General features: G+C 40.4%; 1 protein-coding gene across 2 annotated transcripts in view; it reads right to left on the reverse strand.

Annotated features, from left to right (window-relative positions):
- PDZRN4 (PDZ domain containing ring finger 4) overlaps positions 1 to 26154 on the reverse strand; it is a 414099-nt gene that overhangs the window by 158107 nt on the left and 229838 nt on the right. The window contains exon 1 of one of the 2 annotated variants that reach the window (XM_075553026.1): positions 378 to 446. The exons of the other annotated variant lie outside the window; for it this stretch is intronic. Within the exon in view, the coding sequence (XP_075409141.1) occupies positions 378 to 446 (69 nt within the window). Of the gene's footprint in view, positions 1 to 377; positions 447 to 26154 lie in introns of those variants that run through there. 2 annotated transcript variants of the gene reach the window in all.

Here is a 26154-nt window from a genome sequence, read left to right on the forward strand (position 1 = left end):
CTGTTAAATCCCAATCTTTCTGCAGACAGCGATACAACTGACTTTCAATGTCAACACTGTTCCAAAATGAAAGAGGTATCTCAAAACATTACAGACATGGATCTCAATGTTACTCCTCTTACTTGACTGACATCTTGGCAGTAGATACAAAAAAATGTTAAAAAGAATCCCACAGGAAGTCATCTGAAGGGGGAGTGGCAAGGAAGCTGAAAACTGCCACCAAAAAACCAAAATAAAACCCCCAAGCCAGCAAGTCTGCCCTCCATTCTGAAACCTCCTGAAAGGAAAAGAAGCAAGCTAGCCAGCATTCAGTCAGCACCTCGCAGACAAGCACAAAGCCCGTCTTGTTTAGTTGCTGGTCGGAGCCCTGCACTCACCTGGGAAACTTCGTAGAGCAGTTGGTAGTGCTCCTCTCTTTTCTGAAAAGTGCACAAATTGCAGCCCATTCTAAGAAGCAGGGAGAGCGCAAGTCTTCTAATTTCCCCAGGACTGAAAGGCAAGTGAACTGAAAGGGAACCACCCTCCGGACTTGACCACTGTTTGTCATCAGTCACTTCAGTCCAGAAACCCAGACAAACGGCTGTTAGCTGGAGCGCACGCCAGGGCGGTGTGCGGCAGCATGCTCCCCTTCGCTTTCCCGAAGTATCTTGCACTCACGGATGCACACACAGAGTTTCCAGGCAGTTCATGGCAACACTCCCCCTGTCTCTGCATCAGTGCACATGACTACACAGATTCCAGCTCATGAATATTAATAGTGCCTCATTGATTATTTATGACAGAACATGTTAGCAGGGAGGGGTGTCATAGCTGCTGCTGATGACAGATGAATATTCACTAATTAAGAAGCAAATGTAGTGTGGTTAAACAAAATTCGCTTGTGTCAATACCATCTCTGTTTATTAAGGATAGAGGGGCTTAACATAGGGCAGCTAAAAAAGATCATATACGTCATTTCCTCCTAGATATAAGCTTTTAATATGTGAATTAAGAATTTCAGAAACACAAATACATTTAGTTCACAGCTCCAGGTTTTGCAACACTTAGGAGAAATATTTTTAGCATTATTAAATGGAGAGGGAAATGAACATAAGCAATTAAATGTATAAAATAAACACAGAAGCAAAGGGAAACCCTGGGGCTGAGGTGGGAAGGGGAGCAGGAGGAAGGTGGGTACCCGTCAGAGTGCTGACTGTTAATTATCCTACAAAACACAGGGAAGGGGTCGTTCCTAAACCAAGACCATTATTTACTAAGGAGTCTAAAGAAATAACATTAAGCGTATGTGATTAGATAATATTTTTCATTCGCAAATAAGGTGATATCTATTGAAAGTAAGCCTACAGCGCTATGATGCACGTAGACCTATATTTTCAAATTAGATTAATACAATGCCTTTTCTCAGAAAACTTTTAAGAGCACAGAGTGTTTATGCTAATCTTATTAAAGCCATATATAATGCTTCCGAAAACTGGCAGTGGCGAGATTTAAACTAGCATTGTAATGCACAATGATTCCATTTGTGAGTCTATAGTTAGAGCACACGATGTATAGATGTATAAAAGCGAATACATTTAAAAACCTAAGCCTAGCTTTTTAGATAAGAGAGGCATTAAATTTCACATTCTAACCAACACTTATATTGTATTACTAACTGGCAATTTTTCGTCTCTTCATGATCGCCTACAAACATCTAAGACAGAGAATAAAATTTCTTTTGTTTCTATACTGACTTACTCACAACCTCTGCTAATTAAGAAGTATGCCCTTATTTCAGCACATCTTTAAACTGGACAGGAGAGCAGGTGGGTTGCAAGGCAAAAATAATTACTTGGAAACTGATGACGCTGGTTAGGAATTACATTGAAGAGTTTTAATTGCTGAACACTTAATGTATAACTACTTTTGGGGTCCAATTTCCTGAAAGTGCTTCGTCAAATGTTTAGAATCGATAACAGGAAATGATTCTAATGAGTACTAATTGTTAACAAATTGGCTTTGCGACTAGCAACACCTCACCACCAGCAAGTATCAAGGAGATGAGCAATCATCTGCTGCTTATCAGTCATTTCCCTTGGGATGTAATAATCCGATTTTCTGGGCCTAATTTCACCTAACAGTCTGGAGGAAAGCCAAGCGCCGAGACTGACATTAAAGTCGTATCATCGCTGGGAACCCTGCACCTCACAAAGTTCACTGGGGCTTCCCGCAAATTAGAAACCACGTGCAGTATATGTTAATTAAGGACAAGGTCCTTTTTAGAGAGAATGTTTCCAAGGAGGGATTTTTTTAGGGGATTTTTAGGATAATCAATGATGCCCACAAAGAGAAACAATCGCCTTAGGCACAACTGTAAAACACACGTGTCTGATGATTTAAAAAGTTCTAATTTTCTCTGAGTTTCTATACCAATTCCCATGAAGCATTGTTATGCTAGACTCCCCATCCTCCAAACAGCCATTGACATCTCTTCATTGATGAACCATGAAAGAATTCTTGGTGCTCAGATTTGTAAGCTCTGGGTGTTCAGAGTGAGAGCAAAGAATTAAGAGTGCCAGAAGGCAAGGATGGTTCCATTGCCTATAAACACAAGCATTTCCTTCCTTCCTCCCTTCCTCCCTTCCTCCCTTCCTTCCTTCCTTCCTTCCTTCCTTCCTTCCTTCCTTCCTTCTTTCCTTCCTTCCTTGATGTAGCTTCCTTATGAGACAGGTTTTGAAATCTAAGTAGAAACCATAATCATTAACATGAGCGTTACTTATTGACTCTCTTTTTCATAGCATTTTGTAGCTAACTTCGCTAGGAAAATTAGACAATCATGGCTTTAAAAATATTTTCTTAGTCAGGAAAAGCAAATAATGAATATATCCATGAGGTAAGCCATTTCAAATTGCAGTTATTCTTTCAGTAATATCTCTGTGCTATTCTCTCTATTAATCTCTAGTTCCTCTGTTCTTTTGTTCCTGTGTCAGGAAGCACGGGAAGCTTCTCCAATCATCTGTCAAAGCCTGTCCCTGGCCCAAACACCCTGGAAAGGTTCCATCTTCTGCTTATAATGGGCTTATCCCCTTGGATTGGAAAATGATTTGAAAAAGGGAGGCTCAGAATTCCAAATTTCTCTAAATTGCATGAGAACAGGAGGTTCATTTGCATATAAGGTTTGTCAGTGACTAAGATGCTAGATCATGTATTAGAATATGAGAAGTAGGTAAGGATGACATGCATTAATCAAAAAATATTTAAAATACATAAATTGGTTAGGTGTGATCTATCATGGGTGATAATATTTTGGGATAATATGTGCTAAAATATTAGGAATGGATACTAACTTTTCTAGATCTCCTTAGGGGGGGAAATTATCAATGAATACAAAATATGATGGATATATATTTCATATATAGTTACTTACTTTAACAGCATTTAAATTGCATGAGTTTATTCCCCAAATGCAGGGATACTCAACATAGGACACGTATGTCAAAGATGGACATTTGTTGTTGTTGTAGATCTTCAAGTGGGTTCCAATTCATAGCAACCTTCTGGACAACAGAATGAAACAATGCCTGGCCTTGTGCCATCCTCCGAACTGCTGTGATGTCCAAACCCGTTGTACCAGCAGCCCGGTGTCAATCCATTTCATTGAGGGTCTTCCTCATTTTTACTGGCTCTCAACTTTCCTAAGCATGATGTCTTTCTTCAGCGATGGGTCTTTCCTGATAACACATCCAAAGTGCATGCAACAAAGCCAAGAGCAACATAAGGGCCATCAGAAATCATAGGAGAGATTCATGATATTTTCATTTTGAAGCCCTCTTGCATAAGAAGTCAAAGAGGCAAATGAAAGAAGGAAGGAATCTAACATTTACTTAGAGTTTCCCACATAAACTCTACCACTGAGTAAGTATAGAAGGGAGAGAATTTCTCTTTAGAGAATTATCATGGGAAATAAATTAAAAGGGCTTATAGGATTAGAGGATGACCATTTCAGCAGTCCTTAATTATTTAATGGATCTAAGTATTGAAAGTTAATGGCTATTAACGCCGCACACAGGCACACATGCACACAAACACCCTCAGGTGAGAGATAACTGAACATTATGGGCACCCTGGTGGAAAAACACAATGCCATTTTTGAAATAGCCTTGCCTAAACTGAACAATTTACAGGGAGTGCCAGGACCAGAAAACACATTTGACTGTGTCATGGGTATGCAGTCAGCCAAATGCAGACTGTGGCCAACTCTCTCTAGAGAGAGATGACACGGTTTCCTCCCCAACTACATCTCCAAGACTAAAAAGAATGAGAGATATGGGAGGCGGGTAGAGAGTGAATGAGAGAGAGAACGCGAGAGAGCGCGAGAGAGAGTGAGAGAGAGCGAGAGAGAGAGAGCGAGAGAGAGAGAGAGAGAGAGAGAGAGAGAGAGAGAGAGAGAGAGAGAGAGAGAGAGAGAGAATGAAAGATTCATAGAATAAAAGAGACACATACTTTTAAAACTCAAATATTTATGAAGTATATTTTAAGAGGATATGTTTGAATGATGAAAATTATAAATAAAAATGTAAGGAATAGTAAAACCAGCCAAGCTGGTAGAGCTTCTTTAGGGGGAGAAGGAGTTTCTAAGCAGGAGTGGGAGCAGACATCTTCAGGATGGCTAACAATTCTAACTCTTGATCTGGATAGGTGCAGTGTTCATCGAATAGGCAATTATCTGATATGTTTTCCATATGTTTGTTATATTTAACAATAAGACAATTAGAATTCTCATCTCCATTCTCGGGGAGTCAGTGCAGTACATAATTGTGGTTCCTACGTGGATAGAGAAAGTAGTCTACCTGGGACTATTTTGAATCACTCATTCCATTGAGTGGGGGACAGTTGTTATACATGACAAGTGGTTTTCCCCACTGACTGTATGTTCCTGTAACTGTGCTGCTATGATTCCTGGTAGAACTTTTACCCGCCTTGTGAGACACCTTTCAGCTCCTAGCCAATACACGCCAATAGCCAGCCCTGACCACTAGTGGAGGCCTGTGTGTTGCTATGGTGCTGAAAGGGTTTAAAGGGAATATCGCATGCAAGTCAGTAATGCTTGTTAAGGTCCTTCCAAAATGAGCCAATGCAAACCATACGGATCTTAACAGTCTGCTCTTTCCCCCGTCATGGGGATGATGCAGGGCTGGGCAGTGTTTCATTCCCTGGTCAGTGGGCTTGCATGAGGTGCGGAGCAACTGTGCCACTAACAAGAATAATTCTTGCCATTGTCATATAAGGGAGTAACCCCAACACCAGAATCACGCTGGGTGGAGTGGAACTTTCGTTGCGCACATTTTTCCCGCTAGGCGAGCACTCAACAACTCCAAGTTAGCGCACCCACTGGGGGCCCTGGGAAGATTCTCTCTGGTCATAGTAAATTTTTTCATAAAAGCAGTTTTGCTCAAACCTCTTTTTTTGTGTGTGATGGCTGATTTAGAGAACAGCGTGTGGCTGTGAAATTTTCTTTCCTTCTTGGGAAAATTGGTGCTGAAACTGTGTGATGTTGAACACAGCTTCCAAGGACAGCACTGTGGGAAAACTCCAGTGTGTGAGTGGTTTTCTCATTTCAAAACAAATAAAATGTCAACTGATGACAAACCTCATTTTGGATATTTGTCAACTTCCTGAACAGATGTCAACACAGTGCCTTTGGAGTTCATTCCACCAGGTCAGACTGTTAGTCAAGCTTTCTATTTAGAGGTTCTGAAAAGATTGCCTAACAGTGTGCAGGGCAGTGGAGGGAGGCGCGCGCTGATTGGTGGCAGAAGGGAGCCTGGTTTTGCCACCGTGACAATGCACCTGCTCATGCAGACATCTCAGTGTGCCAGTTTAGGGCTAAAGACAGCATGCCTTTCTTGCCCCAAACACCTGACCTCATTCCATGAGACTTCTTTTTGCTTCTACAAATTGAAAGGGACAGGAAAGCACAGCGCTTTGACGAGGTAGAAGAAGTGAGGAAAGAAATGAGGGCGGGGGCTGTCATCCATCCAAACAGAGTTGGAAAGTTGTTTCCAAGAACTGAATCACAGATTTGACAAATGTAGTAAGTATAATGGAGAGTATCTTGAATGTGATGATTGTTTTGTAAAAATAGTTAAATAGATAACTTTGAAAAAATCCAGGGGTTTTTTTTGGGGGGGAGTACCCCCTCATATATGAATCTTCCAACTAGCTCTACAATCCACTTGACTTAGAAATCTCCATCCTAGGCCCCATACTCATTTTAGGGATGAGTGGACAACTAACCTTTTCTAAAATTTACTCTCTTATAATAAATTGTAAACTAAAGAACCAGAGGCTTAGAGACAGAGAGAAACCCACCTAGTCACATGCAACTGTGTAAAGAAGCCTGAGCTCAGGTCTCCAATGACAGTCTGTGACTAAGTTCCTTAGCAAATTTTCTGGACTTTCTTTCAGAGCAACCTGGAGCTTCATCAACATATCTTTCACTGGGTGATTGAGGAAACGTAAGATAATACTTAAAGTGATGAAACTGATATTAAATGAAAAAGTATAAGCTTTAATAACAAAGCTCCAACATGAAATTAAAATGCGGTTAAAATGTAAATTGTTTCAAGGTACTGACTGGAGTTTTATTTATATGCTACTGCTAAATTAGCTGATCTCCCTAAATGAAGACTAATCATGCCTGCGTGTGTACTAGGATAAGTAACTCATCCAAATTTGATACTTTTTTTTAATTAAAAAAATTAAAGATCATTTCATTGGGGCTCTTACAGTTCTAATAACAATCCATACATCAATTACATCACCATATTTGTACATATGTTACCACTGTCATGTTTGATAGAGACTTTCTTGAAAGTTCCACATACCAGGAAGGTTGGTCATCCTAGTTTACCCTTCTGTTCAGCAAAACTGAACTGTTGGGTTCAGTCTAAAGCTTCCCACCTTTGTTGTAGAAGTGAGATCACCCAGCTGATGTTTCATAAAAACCACAATTCAGCTCACTGGACTGCCTGGGCCGGTGTAAATGCTCTGTCCTCACCGAGCTCACCAGTTATTACTGATTTATTAAACAGCTGCTCCTCAGTGGACTTCATCTGTTCTGGTCGTAAGAAACACAGTACTTCTACTTTGTCGCTTCACACACGTGTGTCTTCCCCATCATGTTGGACTGTAAGGCCCATGAGGGCAGAAATAAAGTACAACTGATCTTGAGTCTTCTATCGCTCTTAGTTCGGTGTTTTTCACGTTGCAGGGCTTCGATCAACACTCGAGTAAACTAGTGCAATGGAATGATGCTAGCACACAACGTGTGCTGGGGTGACATCAATTCCACCCTGCGTCTCTATGCCTCATTGCCAGGTGACCTTTCTCCCCCATCAGGGCTGCTATTAAGATTATTATATTAAAACAATGAAGAACTCTAAATACAAGACATATGCAATTTTATTCCAGTCTATGAATATTTATTTGGGAGTCTATGGGAAAAAGTCCTGTGCCATTCTCAGAATTGTTAAGTTTGAGTCCATTATTCCAGCCACTGTGTCAATCCACCTCACTGAGGGATTATGGGTACAACACGATCATCTTTCATAAACATTTTTTAACATGGAGCTCACAGTGTTTTAGTGTTTTCCATACAGCAGGCATTGCTCTAGGGTGATGCAGATATTAATTTAATGGAACCTTCAGACTACCCCTTGACATGGGCACTACTAATGCCCTCTCTGGTCAGCTGAAAAAGGCCACATGGGTAGTAAATGAGGGAATCAGGATGCAAGCTCAAGATGACTGGACACACTGCTTAACCAGTGCTCACAGCATGTCACCTGAAGCCAGGCATGATGGTACCTGCCCCTCGATGGCTAGGAGCAGGTCTTCTGGTGACACACAGAGCACTGCGAATTCCCCCAAGGACCAGCAGTGTGGTTTCAAATGAACCTCTGGCTTCCAGTGAACCCACATAAAACAGACTGAATAAACCCCAAGCAATTGCATAGCCTATTTCATTGCACTGCTGATGGGGCATCGCTGCACTGAATTTGTATCTGTAACTATAGAATGTGTTTTTCGTTCCTAACTTCTAGTGTAATAGGGAACGCATGTATTGAAACTAGGGCCGTCGTAGCTCTGGCTTAAGGAATAATCATAGACAGTGATTTAAGTCAAGCTGATTTGGTGGTTTTTAGGAAAAGGAAAACAGAAACTTCCTCATTTACATCCCTAGATTTAGTTTTTTCATAAGCTTCAGACTCACCTATCTATTCATTGACAGTTCTGTTTGAACTCTTTTAAAGTCATTAGCTTCCATTTATCAAAGCTTAAGTCCTCTTGATCCTTCCCCTGTAAATGTCTGCTCTTCCTGCCTTCCCAGACCAAGGAAGACCTGACTGTCCCCCGGTGGTTAAGTCTGAGCCCTGAACCTTGGCACTTTCAGATACCTAAATGTAATGATCATTTAAGTGTGGATTCTCTCTCTCCTTTTTCCCTTCGTCTCCTGTGTCTTTGTTAGCTGCAGGCTAGCAGCTTTGCTCACTGGCTTCATGTACTCATTCATCAGCACTGCGATCTGGAGTTACATAGGGAGCCAGTGCTGGGAGCCTTTGCCTGTCTCTGACGGCAAGTGCTCATTTATAAGCCCTTCTGCCCTTCAGTCTCTTGGCTCCTACATCTCTCCCTCTCTCTCCTTCCCCCGACAGTTGTGAATAGGTATACCTGTACGTGCACACAAGAGCGAATATGAAACAACATATTGTTGCTCTTATATACATTTTCTTTTTTAACATTCCTTTAATCACAACAGAATCTACACTCTACTTTTAAGTGTGGGATAAATCTGTAATAATTGATCATTTGCTGTCAACATGGGATGGTTTACCTATTTAATTATTACTATGATATCGAATCTATATCATCCATATCCAAATCTATATCTATAAATTTCAGACCTCATGGGACAAACTGCATAGTGAGAGCAGGCAAGAAATAAGCAGTCATTATACAAAATACTCAATAATATTTCCTCTAATTGGCTGGTGATGTGACAAAGAGCAACTGCTATCTACCCTTCGCCATTCTTCTGGGATAACTTTAGAACATGAAATGTACTTCTTTTGATCATTTCCTACATGAATATGCATGTCTCTGTTAGTTGTTGTCGAGTGCCTCCCAAACGATGGCCAGCCCAGCCATGTGCAGAGCAGAATCACCCTGTAGCATTTCCAAGGGCGTGATCTCTCAGTAAGAGACTACCAAGCCTGTCTTCTGAGGGACTTCTGGGTGGGTTCAAATCTGTTGACTAGCAGTGATGTGCTCCATCATTTGTCTGGCCAGAGAGAGGTATCAGAGGGTCTGAAAATCCAGTGGAAAAAGAAAAGATAGTGGAATTTTTCTATGAACATTTTGAATAATTGTATGTACCTCTCATACGTACCTTCGAGTAAACTCAAAGAAGTAAATATTCATTTACTTCCAAGTAAATGAAACGAAAACTAAGACAGGTATAAGGAAGAATGCAAAGGTATGCGCTATTTTAATATCATTTTCAAGGTCTGAAATTTCTGTCCCTGGTGACTCTGGGTAATCACTCTGGCTCTCGTGCTCCTGGCCACTTCAGATGAACTCGACCACATTGCGGCCTCTTTTCTGTTATGAAAATGCCCCTGCTTCTTTAAAATCACCAGGACAATGTTCTTATGCTGCCTGCATTTCAGTGAAACTGGTGAAACTGGTAATTGTACGCAAATTCGGGCCCAGAAGACCATTATCATGAGAATGCACACAGAAATTCATTGTAGCCCTTACAGTGACCTAGAAATGCCTTCAGCTTCACTCTGACCACCTTGCTATATAAACCTGAACACCCTACACAAGCTTTAGGTGCCTCTACTCCCTTATTGTAAAGTAACGCTATTCATCCTCCCTCTCACAAAGCGAAGGAGTGTAGACGGATTTCACCAAGGCTGGCCTCATACTAGGTGTTAGTATTATCACTACTTAAAACGTCACCTTGTTAAAATGCATCAATTCTATTCTTGCTAAAGCATTCCACTAAGAAGACATCATGTTTGTCTACAGTTTTGCAAAAGTCGGGATGGTTATTTGAAACCATTTTTCCTCTGGGGAGCAATTCCTCGAAGAAGCAGGGTTGCTGTCACCGTGACTGGCAGCCAGGAGGGGGCGCAAAAGAGCTATATGGTGATAGTAGGCAGGTTCTGAGCCAAGGAAAGCAAGTCTTCCCAGTTCCACAAGTTCACTTAGTACTTCTTAGTCGTCATATATCCTTGGCCAGTCTCTAAGTGTGCGATAATTAAGGATGTGTGGAAGATCATACATGGAGCTTTTAACACTTTTATCCCCAGGGCCTTGAGTCAGCACACTAGAGGGACCACGGGAATACCGCAGAAACGTATGTTTCTGACATCCGACTTCCTATTCAGATTATGCACCCCTTTCTCCTCTACGTCTAGAAGGAACTGGAAACCAGGCCACCCCTTGAATGTCCACCCTTCCTGTAACTTCTAATATGATTACCCAGTAAGAGGAAGATCAGTAGGTCTTGGCTCCTGATTTGAGAAGACACATTTGTGAAGCACCTACTATAGCTAAAGAGCTTGAGGCGCAACAAAAAGTTCAGTGAGATCTGTATGTGGTTATTTGTACAGATAAGAAAACTCAGGCTCAGAAATAGTATGTAACTTGATCAAAGTGAGTGGTGAGGCTGAGATGTAAATCTGGGTGTGCTTGATTCTAAGAGCCTGTCTTTTTCAATAAGATATATATCTTCCCTCAGGAGGTACGGCGTCCGTGCCCATGGAACACACTGCAGTTACCCAGCCCCATGTGCTGTGAGTGCAGAGTTGGGGATACAGGTGGCTTTGAATCAGAGCCCTGGCTTCCTTGCGTGGGTCACTAGATATAAGCTTTCTAAATTAAGCTGCACAGGTGAGCAAATTCTTACTAGACCTACAGAAAGGCTGGCTTTAGGGGGTTCTGGGATAAGGCATGGGGCTAAGTATGAAGCAGCCATCACCCACTAGTGGCATAGTGAGTGCCCCAAACCCCAGGTGCTGTGACAGATCAAAGAATTAAGTGATCATCTATTATGAGTACATCTCAAAAATGCCTAGTCCTTTTCCACAGGCATTAAGTGACTAGCTTTCTGGCTCTATTTTAGACTAAATTGACTAAAATAGGCTTGCACACAGATGTATTAAAAGTAAGGAAAAATTTTTAACAGTTCCAAACAGAAATCACAGTTTCCTAGGCAAATCTTCCATTTCCATGCCAACAATACTATTTGGTTTCTGACCTCAAACACGATAAGTGATTTATCATTGCCAGTTATTACTGCTCCTGAGAAATGGACTTTTAAATGGTAGGATAGGTTGAACTTGGTGTCTAGAGATGCTGGAAAGTAAAGGTAGAACAGTACAAGAGTGGAGGGCCTTATATTTTTACTTGATCCTCTCACTATTGTAGAATCTGCTTTAGTGAGTTAAAGAAACCTTATCAAAAGTCCAAAGTTAATATTGAGCACATTGAACCGGAGACATAGTATTTTAGCTATTCCCTGATGAATGCATTCTAGTTGTTCTAATCAAACCAAAAAGTGAATCCCCAAATCCAGGTTTGAGGAAGACATATCAAAACACATATATTTAACTTTGTTTCTTCACATGGTAGACCTAAGCCCTCATTCCCAGAGATTCTTTTAGAAAAACACAATTCATTTAAAGTCCGCCATTCACCTCACATTGGTGTGGAAATAGTTTACAACAAATTCATTTAAAATCACTTGTGGAATAAAACATTCTAGTTGGTTCTGCTCTAGCAGATTCTTTCCATACATAATAAATCTGAATTGTCTCTACCCTAGTGTGTACAACTAATACTGACGGCATTGTGGGTGACAGTCTGGGCTACTTAATTGCAAGATCACCATTCAAAGTCACTGCAGGAGAAAGATGGGGTTATGAGTGCAGGGAGTTGAGTGTGTGTGTTGGGGTAAGAGCGCCTCAGCCTCCTAGAGTACACGTCCCATCTTCTTGGAATACATGACAGGTGCTGAGCCTCCCTTCCTACAAGCTTGTTTCACACCCACGTTAGAAAGTCGGTTCATTTCCAGAGCTTTCCTGTGAAGTAGGGGGAAAGGAGGGGTGGCTCCAACCAGTGGTTTAAGTAGTTGGAACCAAGCGATGCTATCATTTGCGTGGCTAGTATAATTATTTATTTAAAATAGATCTTCACCTTTATCGTTGAAATTGGTTGAAAAGCCTATCACTGAAAGTTTTTTGTTTATGTTTTTGATATATATTGTGAATGCCAGAAGCTCAGGCCGGATTGAGATGAGAATGTGGAGGAAGGAGTATCAATGTTGACGTCAGATGGATCTTGGCGGAAAGCAGGGAACACTGGAAATATATTTACCTGTAGTTCATTGATGACTATGCAAAGGCATTCAACTGTGTGGACCATTATAAACCCTGGATAATCTTGAGATGAATTAGAAGTCATTCTGAACGTGTCCATGGATCAAGATGCAGTTGTGCGATTAGACAAAGGAATCTTGTGTAGTTTAAAATCAGGAGAAGTGGGTGTCAGGCTTGTATCCTCTAATTATACTTATTCAAATGTATGCAGAGCAAATCATCAGAGAAGCTGGATTGTATGAAGAAGAATGTGGCACCAGGGTAGGACAACGTATTAACAACCTGCGATACGCAGATGACACAACTTTGTTTGCTGAAAGGGAAGAAGAATTGAAGCACTTGCTGATGAAGATCAAGGATTGTGGCCTTCAGTATGGATTACAACTCAATGCAAAGAAGAGCAGACAACTGGACAAATAGCTAACATCATGATAAATGGAGAAAAAGACTGAAGTTGACAAAGCTTTTGTCTTGTTTGGATCTATAATCAATAGTCATGGTATCGGCACTCAAGAAAGCCCAAAAGATGTGCTGCATTAGGTAAATGTGCTGTACAAAATATCTTTAGATTAGTGAATAGCAAGGACGTAACTTTGAGAACTGAGGTGCGCCTGACCTAAGCCATGGTCTTTTCCATTGTATCATATGCTTGTGAGAGTTGGACACCGAATAAGAAGACTACAGAAGAACCAGTGCATTTGAATTGTGCTGGAGAACACTGACAGTGCTATGGACCACTAGAGGGCTAGGGTGCTCCTTAGAGGCGAGGATGGCAAGGCTTTGACTGACATGCTTTGGACATACTATCAGCGGAGACCAATCCCCGGAGGACATAATATTTGGTAAAGTGGAAGGGTAGCAAAAAAGCATACAGAGGAAGGCCCTCGATGAGATGGATGGACACAGTGGCTGCATCAATGGGCTCAGGCACAACTGGAGGATGGCACAGAACCAGACAATGTTTTGTTCTACTGTGGGGCCGCTAGGGGTCAGAGGCAACTGGATGGCACTGAACAAAAGCATTGGGAATGCAGGGTTTGTCTAGGTTACCTTGCAAGTGTGGCAGAGTCTGTCTTATATTCTGATCAAACTTGATGACAGAAGACTTGATGACTACAAGGGAGCCAGGGACTGGGGTGGGGAAGGACGGAGGGAGGGATGTGAGGGGGAAGGAAAACATGATCTAATTTAAGTTACTGCTGAAGACCAAAGAAAATCTGTTTTGAGCCTATATTGTTTAGATCTAACCAACAAAAGGAAATCACTGAACAAAGAAAAATCAGGGGGTAAGAGAAAATCCAGAATCAGCATGCAATCTATAACAGTAAGAAAGATAGTTAAAAATAGCGAACTTGGTTAGTCACATTGTAGATGTTAAGGATAAATGTGATATTGACAAAATAAAACTTCATTATTCAGTCACATATGAAAAAAGAATATGTGCAAGCATAGATTTTTGAAACTATAACCCTAGCTATGAATTCTAAGAGAGATTATTACTGGATATTTATTATACCAACACTCACCAATAAAATTTCACTGTGATGTTGCAGTGACACCTGGATCATTTGACTGACCATGTGTTTAAAGTGTTGTATGCTGTAAAGAAAAGCACTAGAAGCCCTGGGGGCCTAGTCAGTTGCATGTTGGCCCATTTCCCTGTAGGGTTGGTGGCTTGGAAACAATGGCACTTCAGGGTGAGAAAGACCAGGTGCGGGCTCGCAGAAAGCGGTCTCAGCTCAGAGAGCCTCCACAGCACTTGTGGGCTGTTCGCTCCTGTTGCCGTGAGTCAGAGCCACCGTGAGGGCAGTGGCTTTTCTTTGGATGACTCGCCAGTGTGCACTGATGCCCTCTGGCAACAAGACGGCAGAGCTGTGGATGCTGACTTTTGTTTTGCCTTGGGGATGAAGTCATGTAACTACTTTCAGAGCCGTGGCACCCAAACTGCTGAACAAATCTGGGAGAACAAAATAACAAATGAAAACAATATTGATAACTCTGTCAGGCTCAAGAAACACCAAGATAATGAGCCAGGAGACTCTAATTAAAAACAATCAGTTAAATTCATTTATTCATTCAACAAGTATTTCTTGATACACACGGGTACTCTGCTAACCTTAAATAATTAAATAAATCAATCACTAAAACAGAATCTTCAGCAGAAGTACAATAAACTGATCATGGTGAGATATTAGCTGGTTGATAGACCTATTTAATGTGTCATTTACTCATAAATATGTAATATGTGATATATGTTTTATATCTTCTTACAGTGTGTGATGTGTCCACCATTTTTTCTTTATTGATAATTTTTTACTATTTCTCATAAATCTATCAGAAGGTAAGGCAGGAAGGTGGACAAGTTTAAGATAACAGACATGTTAGTGTAGTGAATGGTGTAGAAAATGAGGACTTAAGAAAGCATGTGGTGTGTAGCTCAGTCTGGGTGAAGTATGGTTCCCCCACAGGAGCAGAGAACTTGACAATAAATGAAGACTCTTAAGAGTCTGTATTTTTTTCTTCCTGCAGTGGATCATAAAGACCAAGGGAAGGTTTACATATAAGGGAGGGTAGAGCCTTAAGTCATTTTTTTAATACTGAAAAAAATATTAAATTGGGAGAAATAGAAGCCTAACATGCTTAACTTTCTGCATCTCAGTTTCACCATTGGTGTAATAGAGATAACAGCTTTTACCTCATGGTGTTATTGTAAAGATTACCTAAATATTTATTTATGTAAAATAAGTCCTAGTGCAACCCCAAATGTCTTCCTATTATTTCTCCTAACAGGAGAAATATCTAAATTAATAATTACATGTATATATACATATATATATGTTTTACAATAGTGTTCATGAGAGGGAAAAACCCTAAGAAGGGAAATGAAAAGAAGATATATTGAAGAAGCAGATAAATAAGACAGGAATACAACGGTCTTTCTAAGTAACTGAGAAGAGTTCGGAAGCAACTGGCAGGTATTGGAGTCCCTGTAGGTAGCAAATGGTTATGTACTGGGCGGCTAATCCAAAGGTCGTTAGCTCAAATCCACCCACAGGTGACGCAGAAGAGAGACCTGGCAATCTACATTTAGAACAGTGTTTCCAGAGTTGGTGACAAGTCCCCCGTGGGGCACTGGAACGATCCAGGGCAGCTGCAAAAGCAGATACCTACACTTTATCCTGAATTAAGGGCTATAGTACAAAACTTTTTCATTGCTAGGGACCCTGAGCTATATATAAGTATATATTTCAGCATATTAAATAGACTTTATATGTAGTTATATATTAATTTATTTATTTTTCCTGAAAAGAGCACAGTAGGCCACATAAGTTTGGGAACGCATGTTCTAGAAGATCATGGTTGTTGTATGGATTGTGATAAGAGCTATATTAGCCCCCAAAGAAAAAAAAAAGAAAAATCTATGAAGCACAGTTTTACTCTGAAATACAGGGGTTCTGTATTCGTTGGAATCAATACAACAGCTGGTTTGTAGTTCCGGGACAAGGGCACGGCATTAATAGAATTAACGAAGTAAAAATGTAGGAACTCGTGTGCATAAAGCATAAAGACAGACTGGATTGGGTGTGCATGAGACTGAGGTCCATTGCCATGAAAAAGGAAACTGGTCCTCATGGAGCTGACACTTTTATCACCGAGGTTAAAGATGAGAGCACCAATCTGAAAGTCACCGACCGTGATCTGAAGCTGAGGTAGTGAGTCAAATAATCAAGAACATGTGGAAGGGGCAGGGAGGAGAGACAAAAACATAGATTACTCGGAAAGTTCGAGGTAAAGAACCTAAGCGGGAGGGCAGAGAGGAGAGGCAAACACAGTTTTACCAGGAGGGCGTCCCAGTAGAGTCACAGCAGCTGAGGAGATGCGGCTCAGGGAGGCTGCAGCTGTCCGTCTGAGCACACTGTTCAGAGACGGGGGCGTGAGCAGGATGAAGCTGAACGAGGATGAAGTGATGGCACTTTGGAATGATTGAGACGACAGATGAAGACTGGTGTTTCAATAGTCAGTAATGGGAAGAAGATGGAGCAAAGATTGTACTGTAGGAGACAGCTGGATCAAGAGAGTGTTTATTTCTTTGGTTGCTTAAAAGTACGGCGGAGGAAGCCAGGAGCGGAGAAGACACAGAAGAAGCTGGAGAGAGTCGGGATAACTTGCAGCCACTCGAAAGGAGGCAGGAGCGGACAGGACGGAAGGCCAAGGAGAGACACCCGGTAGTAATGGGAGATATTCCTGCGGACAGAAGGCACTGGTGAGTAAAGACGTGGCTGCTTTAGAAGCGCGGGGAGTGGAAAGAGGCCAACGAGCTCACAGACGGATCACTGCGTCCAGCAAGGATGTTGGAGCAATTTTCTTTAGCTGAACTTAAAAACAAATTGCTTTTTTAAAAATCAGCAAATAGCAACAATTTCAAGCACTTTGATGTTTAAAACTAAGTTCCCAAGGGACCGGGAAACCACCTGTCCAAAGCGACAATTTGATTTGCTTTGGTCACAATGGAGCTTACGTCAAGCGTGTGCACAGGAAGTGAGGTTCCACCAAAGATTTAATGACGTGGCGGACGCAGGAGAAGCACTCAATACCACCAAGAAGTCAGCTGGAGGGCGCTGACAGCTGGCTAGTTTGATTTAAAATTAGAATTTGAACAGATAAAAAACTCTTTGTTTGGGGACAGTCATTAACTGCAAGCCATAAAAGTGCCATTAATTTTGCAGTCGTCAGCAAAATGCTTCGTAATGATCCAACACTAATGCACCCCACTCCTATGAAACCCCAACAGCAGCAAAGGTTACCCTCTAACACGCGTTGGCTTTTCACAAGCTTAAAATCCCTGCCAATGCACCTGCTTTCCGGAAGATCTTTAGGTAAAAACCCCAAGACAGCACCAGCAACCTGGCTTCCGTTACTTTCCCGTCTGCCGGAGAAGAAAGGTCCTGCTATTCTATGAGTCGGTCTCCCGAGATTGCCTAGTGTACAGCTCCTGGGCCAGCTGTCGGAGGGGTGCTTAGGTCTGGTCTAAGCTGACCCAGCTCACCGTCTGGGTGGATCCCAAGTGTCAGCATACCACACGAACACACCGACTGCAGCCCGCACCAGCTGTTACACTATTGTACAGGTGCGTCGCAAGATTACCGCACAGGGGACCACCGCTTGCCAGAGACTGCTTTGCTGTCCAACCACAGTCTGATGGTGAGTCTCACAGAAACCATCATATGTCGTTAAAACCTAAAACCAAACACCGTATCTGCCACTGGTATTTAAGACCAGAAGATAAGGAAGGGAAAGCTCCTAACACAGGGTCATTGCTGAATCCCATTTAACAAAGGATTTCTCTTTTTGTCTCATTTCCTGTGGAAAAGAACACAAATTAGCATTGAAAATCCTGCTTTATCTCTGCATGGAGTTACAGAGCCATAATCTGAAATCTGCCCATCTTTGTCTGGCTAGAAGAAGCCAAGCAGGGCATCCCATCAAATTGCAATGGCAGATTTGTCACATTTGACTGGTTCTCAGGCTGTGGGTTGTCAGCTGGATGCTGATCTGAGACAGCAATCACCCCAGCACTGACATCAACACCCTGCTTTGGTCACCCACCTATTCAGGCAACCCCTGTTCTCTTGGCTGCAGCCATAGCCGATCAGGGAAACGGCAATAGATCAACACTTGCTTCATCTATCAGAGCTGTCCTCCAAGGAAGAATCCAGTGAAATTGCTTTGCTTTACATAATAGACAACTCTGAAATGTCAGGGCAGATAAGTAGCCACAGGCAAAATGTAGTGAAGCTCCCAGAAACTCCAGTGTAACCATTTGAAAGGGGAAAAAATTGTGGCTATTTATAGAGAGGCAGCTTGCATGAAACATGATCATATGTTTAAAAACAAGTTTTTTTTTTAATTGGGGATTTCTTAACAGGGCTAAAATTCCTTAGGGTTTGTTATTTTCAGTTGGTTTCTGTATGTAGTGGTTCAGGTTCCTTCCTTGCTCTGATGGAAGCCAGCCTGTCTTTGTTAGTGTATGAAAATGTACATCACCGGGCCTTTCCTCCAGTTACTCTTTCCAGCTAATGTACCAGCAGAGATGATACCAATGATTCATTGAGATGACACTCGACTTTCAATTAATGTTCCATAGAAGGAAGCAATGTTTCCAAGTTTTTTTCCAATTTAAGATTGCACAGCACATTTCTATTTTAAAATGTGATGAAATGCAAACATCAATGTACTTTTGTTGTTTGTCAATGTCAGTTATAAATTCAAATAAATGGTAATACACTACAGAAGGATGCTCATAGAAACAGGGGGAAAGTAAACCTATTAGAAATACACACAGGCTATTTTGCTATTAAATGTTCAGTATCTTTATAAAACATAGAAATCTGTCATTATGCATGCTATATGTTACATATATGAGATAATAACTGGTCATTATCACTTACAAGGATGAACAAGTAGGAAATTAATGAAGGAGAGTTTATGTTACATTCCCCTCAGAGGAGTTAACATGTTAGTGTAAGGTTACCCTAAGTGAGGCTAAATCTGCTAACCTACACAATGTGCCCCAAATCCACAGCTTCAGCTCTGTGCTTACTCAACCTAAGCTGCATGGTTGGTTCTGCCACTGGAGAAGATTTTCATGTACCTTTGGCCTGGGCACTTTGATAAGGCTACTCCTTTACCATAAATAGCATCATCCATTAGAACATTCAAACGGCACCCCCTCTGGGAAGCTTTGAACGCATTTGAGAAGCAAAATCAGACTCCTCCTCTGGTGTTCCTTCACATAACTCTCTAACTCTAAGCAACAGAAACATTCCGATGTAGCATCGGTAGCCTGGCTGCTGGATTGGGACACTTTGGAGGACAAATGCTATCTTTGAATTTATGGCATTTTTAATACTGCTTGATATACAATGTCTGATAAATAAATACCAATGGGTGATAGATGGAGAGGGGTAAAACTAAATAAGTGGACAAAACAAAGGACATCATATGTAAACTGTCAAAGGTTTTGGTAATTGTCCTTCTTTAAGAACTGGTCCTCAGTTCTTGTTGATAGTGGTACTTATCCGATTTCCTATGGCAAAGATGATGCAGCCTACAAAACCGTCAATTTAACATCAGCTTTCTGGGAGGTGGGAGTGGGACACTGGAATATTTAAGGCATATAAGAATTACAAGACACTTTTAGCAAGCCCCCAAATGTTAAAATAGATTTAAAAATCGTATGTGTCCTTTTATGTTTAAAAATACACATACTACTCAAAATATTTACAAATATTTTCTGTCAAGTGACATGAAGGCTAAGCCACTGTCATCAAGTAGGTTCTGACTTACTGTGACCCAAGAGAGCAGATGAGAATTGCTCCGCACAGTTTCCAAATTTAAGGGAGCACACGGATTTCTCTATCCCTCACAGAGCAACAGGTGAGTTTGAACCAGCAAACTTGTAGTTAGCATTCCAGTGATTGTTCCACCGCACGAATAGGGTTCCATTCCCAAGTAATGGAAATCATACCGTTCCTGCTTATGGCATTCATCTCCAAGGTTCTTCTTGGAAAGTCAGAAACAGAGGTTATAATGCTTCATTTGACTATCATACAGAGAGCCAAATTTTGGTTTTGTTAGGAAGAGATTCCGTAGAAGCTTTTCTAATTAAATTCAAATATCAAGGTAGAAGATGCCTTGTAAGTAAAGGGTATAATGGTCTTGTTTTGGGGAAAGTTTACACATATTTGAACTCAGCTGGAATACGCTGCTGCGGCCTAAAAGAACAGGCCTAATCTTACACACATTTCAAGGCCAGCGTGCACAAAACTAGAACATGTACCCAGGGAAGAAGAGCAATTCATTCCAGCCCTGGTAGGTATCTCCTGTGGCTAAATCTGTTCAAATTTCTAGTTCTCTATAAAAATACACGTTGAAAAAAGTAAAAGTCCCAATGTTTTTATTCAAAAAGAAATTCCCTATTGTGCCATACTTTGTCTTTTGGAAGAAGGAAAATATCTCATTATTTACAACAGAGGAAAAGTGATATTTCTAAAAATATATATGTTTTTTGTTAAACTATAAACTATGGTAGATACCTAAGCCTACAGAGAATGTAAGGGGATAGATAAAAATAAATTTCATACACTGGTTCACATTTTAATGCAAATCTTCTTTTCCAATTTATATTATGTTTGAACTCTATCATTTTAAGGGTTCTGTTTAAGAAAATGAAATGTAAGTCGATCTCAGAAGAAATATTTGGTTCTCCACCAATCAAACAACTGTAAAGTTCTGAAAAGAAACCGATATATGGCTTTTTTTTAAAAGCTCTCTGTATAACCGTTAGATGGAGTCTGTTTCATTTTACTTAACATTTAAAATTAATATAAAGTATTCACATATTTTCCTTATAAGCATGAAAATAAGAAAAAAATCCAGAGCAAGTCCATTTTGAGAGTCAAGATCTTGGTTATCTAACTAAATAAGCAGATAGTAAAATGTGACATATTCAGTACATTCCTCCCTTGATGAATTATCCTTTGTAAAACTGAAAGACACACTGTAACTCGATGTTAAGGTTGCTATGGCAAAGCCTGCCTTCTGGACACAATTCCTCATTTCCAAATAATTATGTTTTATCTACCATAAGGCGACCAATTTCTTTCTCTAAATAGAGGGGAAACTCATTTCTCTACTTAACTATAATTCTTCCCCAATGTTTAAATTCCACCAAAAATGTCCGATGCCTAACAACAAAGGCTTTTAGCTTTTATAAATTTTATTATATCAGTATTTTTATATACACAGGCTGAGGTATTCATTCTTTCAACTTTTATGTATACAATGTTGATAAATCATAGTACCCTTCAGGAGGAAAGAGCAAAGTTCCAATTCCAACCCAGGCAATGGATTTTACAAAGTTAAATTCTGAGAGAGAAAACCCTAATGACTTTAGATTCTACATAACTCTCAATTACACTCCTGTATAATTTTTTTTACTTCAAATGGTCAAGGCAAAAATAATTATCATCTTTTCTTTGAAATCTATAAAACTGGATTCATTGTACACATCTGTGGATTCTGATGCATAGTGACACTTTAGGACAGACTAGAACCACCCTATAGGGTTTCTAAGGCTACAGTTGTTCAGAACCACATGACCACATCTTTTTCCCACGGAGAGGCTGGTGTGTTTGAACTACCAACCTTTCTGTTAGCAGCCAAGCACTTTCACCAAAGTGTCACCAAGTCTCCTTTATCCATGCTAAAATGTTTCTTATCTGTTGTTTCACTTCTTATAGGACCCCTTTCCTGAGACTCAATAGGACATAGTTTAATTGTTAGGCATCTTTGTAGCATTCTGTGTTTTTGTAATATAGTATTTATCAAAATTTAAATTACTTTTGTGAAATGTTGATAAGTGCTTAGCAATTATTTCCAGATTTTTAAGTTTAAGACACTAAGCATTGATATAGTACAATAGATAATGAAAATTTAGCTGCTACTTCCTTTTTGACATTGTTGCATCACAAATTTTATATAAATTAACACATAGTCATTACATTCTCAATCACAATAATGATTACAACAACATTATTGTTGTTCATTGCCATCAGGTTGTTCCATGAATTATGGTGATCTGAAATACAATATATGATCTACATGACCATTTGTAAAAATGGCTATTGTGATCTAGAAAGTTTTCCTTAACTAATTTTCACAAATATATCACTAGTTTATGCTTCCTAATGTAAGCATGGAAATTCCCTGATAACTGTTAAACATCATAGTAACAGGCAAACAGGCCCCACATGAAGCATATTAGACCATAAGTCACACCATGTCTCCCGCAAAGAAGGCTAAAATTCTGCTACAGGACCATCATTGGGGGGTACTCCCTCCACACAAAAATGGAATCCTCTCCCCTTCCTCCAAGCTATGTACATAATTCATTTTTTCTAAATAAACAAACTTATCACCTACAAAGTACTCTCCATTACACTTAATACATTTGCCAAATCTGCGATTCCTTTCTTAGAACCATTTTTCAAACTCTTCTGTTTGGATGGCCGACAGCACCTCCCTAGTTTCTATCCCTTCACCTCTGCTGTCATCAAGTCAGTGCCCTCTCATGTCCCTCTACCTTTGTGGAAACGTAAAGGAGTCACACAATGAGGTCGGTGAATGAGGCGAGTGGAGCAAAAGAGCCAGGCTGTTGTTTTGCCACACACGGGCACACTGAGATGGCTGTGTGAGCAGGTGCTCTGTGTGGCAGCCAAACCAGTCCCGTCTGCCACAAATCAGGCCTTTTTTTTCCCCTTCATACACCGTTACATCATGTTTTCAGAACCTCTGAACAGAAAGCTTGATTAACAGTCTGATCTGGTGGAATGAACTCCAAATGCACTCCAAGTTGACATTTTTGTTTGTTTGAGAAGTTGATGGACGTCCAGATTGAGGCACGTCATCAATCGACATGTCACAGTTTTTGATGAGGAAACCACTTGTACACTTGGCTCTTTCCATAGCGCTGTCCTTGAAAGACGTGTTCAACATCACAAGAGTTTTGGTGGTGATTTTCCTGAGCAGGAAACAAAATTTCACAGCCTCATGCCGTTCTCTTAAATTGGCCATCACAAAAAACTAGGGTTGATGAAACAGTTTTTTCATAAAAAAAATTCACTGTGACCAGAAAGAACCTTCCCAGAAAACACCAGTTGTTGCATTAAGTCAGAGCAAATTGCTGGATGCTCCCCTCACTGGAAAAATGTGAACTTTAGAAGCTCCTCGCTGCCCAGCTCAATTCCACGGTTTTTGGGTACCCCCTCATATGCTAAAGTAAAAATGTACTGCTACTACTATTCCATTTCATTCATGCCTGGGCTTATTCCAAACAAAATGTGCTTCAGGGTGTTTTTGCAATTACTCCAGCCATTCTCTACCAGTTTATCATTGTGATGTCTTGCAGGTTTCCATAATTCTAGAAGCAATATCAATATTTTAGATATGAACAGGGTTATCTGAGATGGACAGAGTTCAGGAGAGCCTTCTAGACTAAGAACAACAAATTACAAAGAAGGACGAGAGCATCTACATCTGACAGGTGAGCCACGGAGGAGGGCTAGCAGTGAAAGACTGTTGGAAGCTGAGCCTCTCAGGCTGGAAGACACTCAAGATACAACTAGAAAAGGTGAACTGTCAGTTGACGACGTGCCTCATCCTGGACATCCATCAACTTCTCAAACAAATGAAAATGGCAGCTCAAAGTAGAGTGGACCATGATAGCACGGATGGAGCAATGCTTTCATGGTCTTCACTTGCTAATGAAGCACAACTGAAAGTGAGATGGCACAGCTGAAAATATTCACTGAAAATCAGAGTGCATGAATATAAGACAACTGGAAGTCATAAAAAGTATATCAATACCCAAGAAATTAGTGAGCTGAACTGGACTGGTATTAGAAAGTTTGAATTATATAATTATATATGATAGTATGCCAGTAATGACAAACTCAAGAGGAATGGTGTTCCAGTCATCATCCTAAAGAACATTTCAAGATCTGTCATAAACTACAACGATGCTGTGATGGTATATCTATGCACTACAATGAAGGAAATTTAACACAAGTATTATCCAAATTTACGCACCAGCTACAAAAGCAAGTGATAAAAAATTGAAGAATTCTATCAACTTTTTCAGTCTGAAAAGAATCAAATATGCAATCAAGACACATTGATAATTATTGGCAATTGGAATGCCAAAGTTGGAATCAAAGAGGAAGAGAAATTAGTAGGAAAATATCCTATGTTGGTGATAGAGCGAAAGCTGAAGATTGTGTGAAAGAATTTTGCAAGACCAATGACTTCTTCATGGCAAATATCTTTTTCAGAAATATAAATAGCAATTGTGCATATGGACCTTGTTGAATGGAATACACCAGACTCAAAAGGATTACATCTGTGAGAAAAGAACATGAAAAGGCTCAAAATTAGCAGCCAAAACAAGGCTAAGGGTGGGCTGTGGAACAGACTATCACTTGCTCATATGTAAATTGTGGTTGTAGTTGAAGAAAATTAAAACAAATCCATGAGAGCGAAAACAGAAACTTTAGAATATCCCACCTGAAACTGAGACCATCTCAAAAACAGACTTGACACACCAAACACTAATGACAGAAGACTTGATGAGCTGTGGGATCACAACAAGAATATAATACATGAAGAAATCAAACGGTCATTAGAAAAAGGAAAGAAAAGAACAAAGTAAATGTTGCAGGAGATTCTGAAACTTTCTTTTGATAGTAGAGTAGGTAAAGCAAATGGAAGAAACGAAGTAAAAGAACTGAATGGAACATTTATGGGGCAGCTCAAAGAGACAAAGTAAAGTGTTATACAGGAAAGTGCAACAGTCTGGAGTTAGAACGTCAAAACACACTTAGCATATCTTCTCCAGCTGGAAGAACTGATAAAAGAAATCAAGCCTCGCGTTGAAATATTGAAGAATTCTATGGGCAAAATATTGAACAATGCTGGAAGCATCGAAAGAAGATGGAATGAATGTATAGGGTCATATACCAAAAAGCATCCCAAAATAACTAACATTCAACCCTTTCAAGAGGAGCCACATGACCAAGAACAAGACAAAGAGAAAGGAACAAGAGTTTAGTCCACTTGAAGTTTGAGAACATCTCAAGGACAGATTTGATGCATTGAATACTAATGATAGGAGATCTGATGAGTTGTGGGATGACATCAAGAGTATCATCGATGAAGGAAGCAGAAGGTCGTTAAAGAGACTAGAAAAAGAAAAGAACAGAGTATATGTGACAAGAGACCCTGAAATTTGCTCTAGAGTAGCTAAGGCAAATGGAAGGAATGAAGTCACATCACTGAGCAGAAAATGTCAAAGGGCAGTATAAGAAGACAAAATAAATATTATAACAAAATGTTCAAAGACCTGGAGCTAGAAAATCAGAAAGGAAGAGCATATTTGGCATATCTTAAGTGGAAGAACTCAAGCTCAAGCTGTACTGACAGCATTAATCAAAAACAATGGTCCAGAAATTAATGGAATTCCAAAAGTTTCAACAAGCTAATGAACCCTTACTTGTCTATGCCAGGAATTTTGGAAGATAGTTTCTTGGCCAACTGACTGGAAGAGATTTATATCGGTATGACTTCCAAAGAAGGATTACTCAATAGAATGTTCACATTATACAATATCATTGCTATCACATGCAAATACATTTTTGCTGAAGATCATCCGCCAATGGTTGCAGCAGTACATTGATAGAGAGCTGTCAGAGGTTGAGGCCAGATTCAGAAGAGGATGTGGAACAAGGTATGTTATTGCTGATGTCAGGTGAATCTTGGCTAAAATCAGAGAATACCAGAAAGATTTCCTTTGTGTTTTATTGATTAAGCCGACATGTTTTACTGCGTGGATCATAATGAATGATGGAGAGCCTTGAGAAGAATGGTGATCTCAGAGCATGTCAATGTGCTTATGCAGAACTTGTACGTGGATCAGGAGAGCAAGCTGTGCTATGGACAGGGGACAACCGGGTGTTGGAATCAATAGTAAGGAGGAGATAGGGATCCGAGGCAGGGCGTGGTGGTGCTGGAGGTGATGGAGAAACAGCAAACTAGCTAAGAGGCGGTACCAAGAGGCAGAAATAAGGGGAAAGTGACAGTGGGGCAGGAGGAAGGTAAAAGGAAACAGAAG

The sequence above is a fragment of the Tenrec ecaudatus genome, chromosome 6 (genome assembly GCF_050624435.1).
Source record: "Tenrec ecaudatus isolate mTenEca1 chromosome 6, mTenEca1.hap1, whole genome shotgun sequence".
In the NCBI taxonomy this organism is placed as follows: domain Eukaryota; kingdom Metazoa; phylum Chordata; class Mammalia; order Afrosoricida; family Tenrecidae; genus Tenrec; species Tenrec ecaudatus.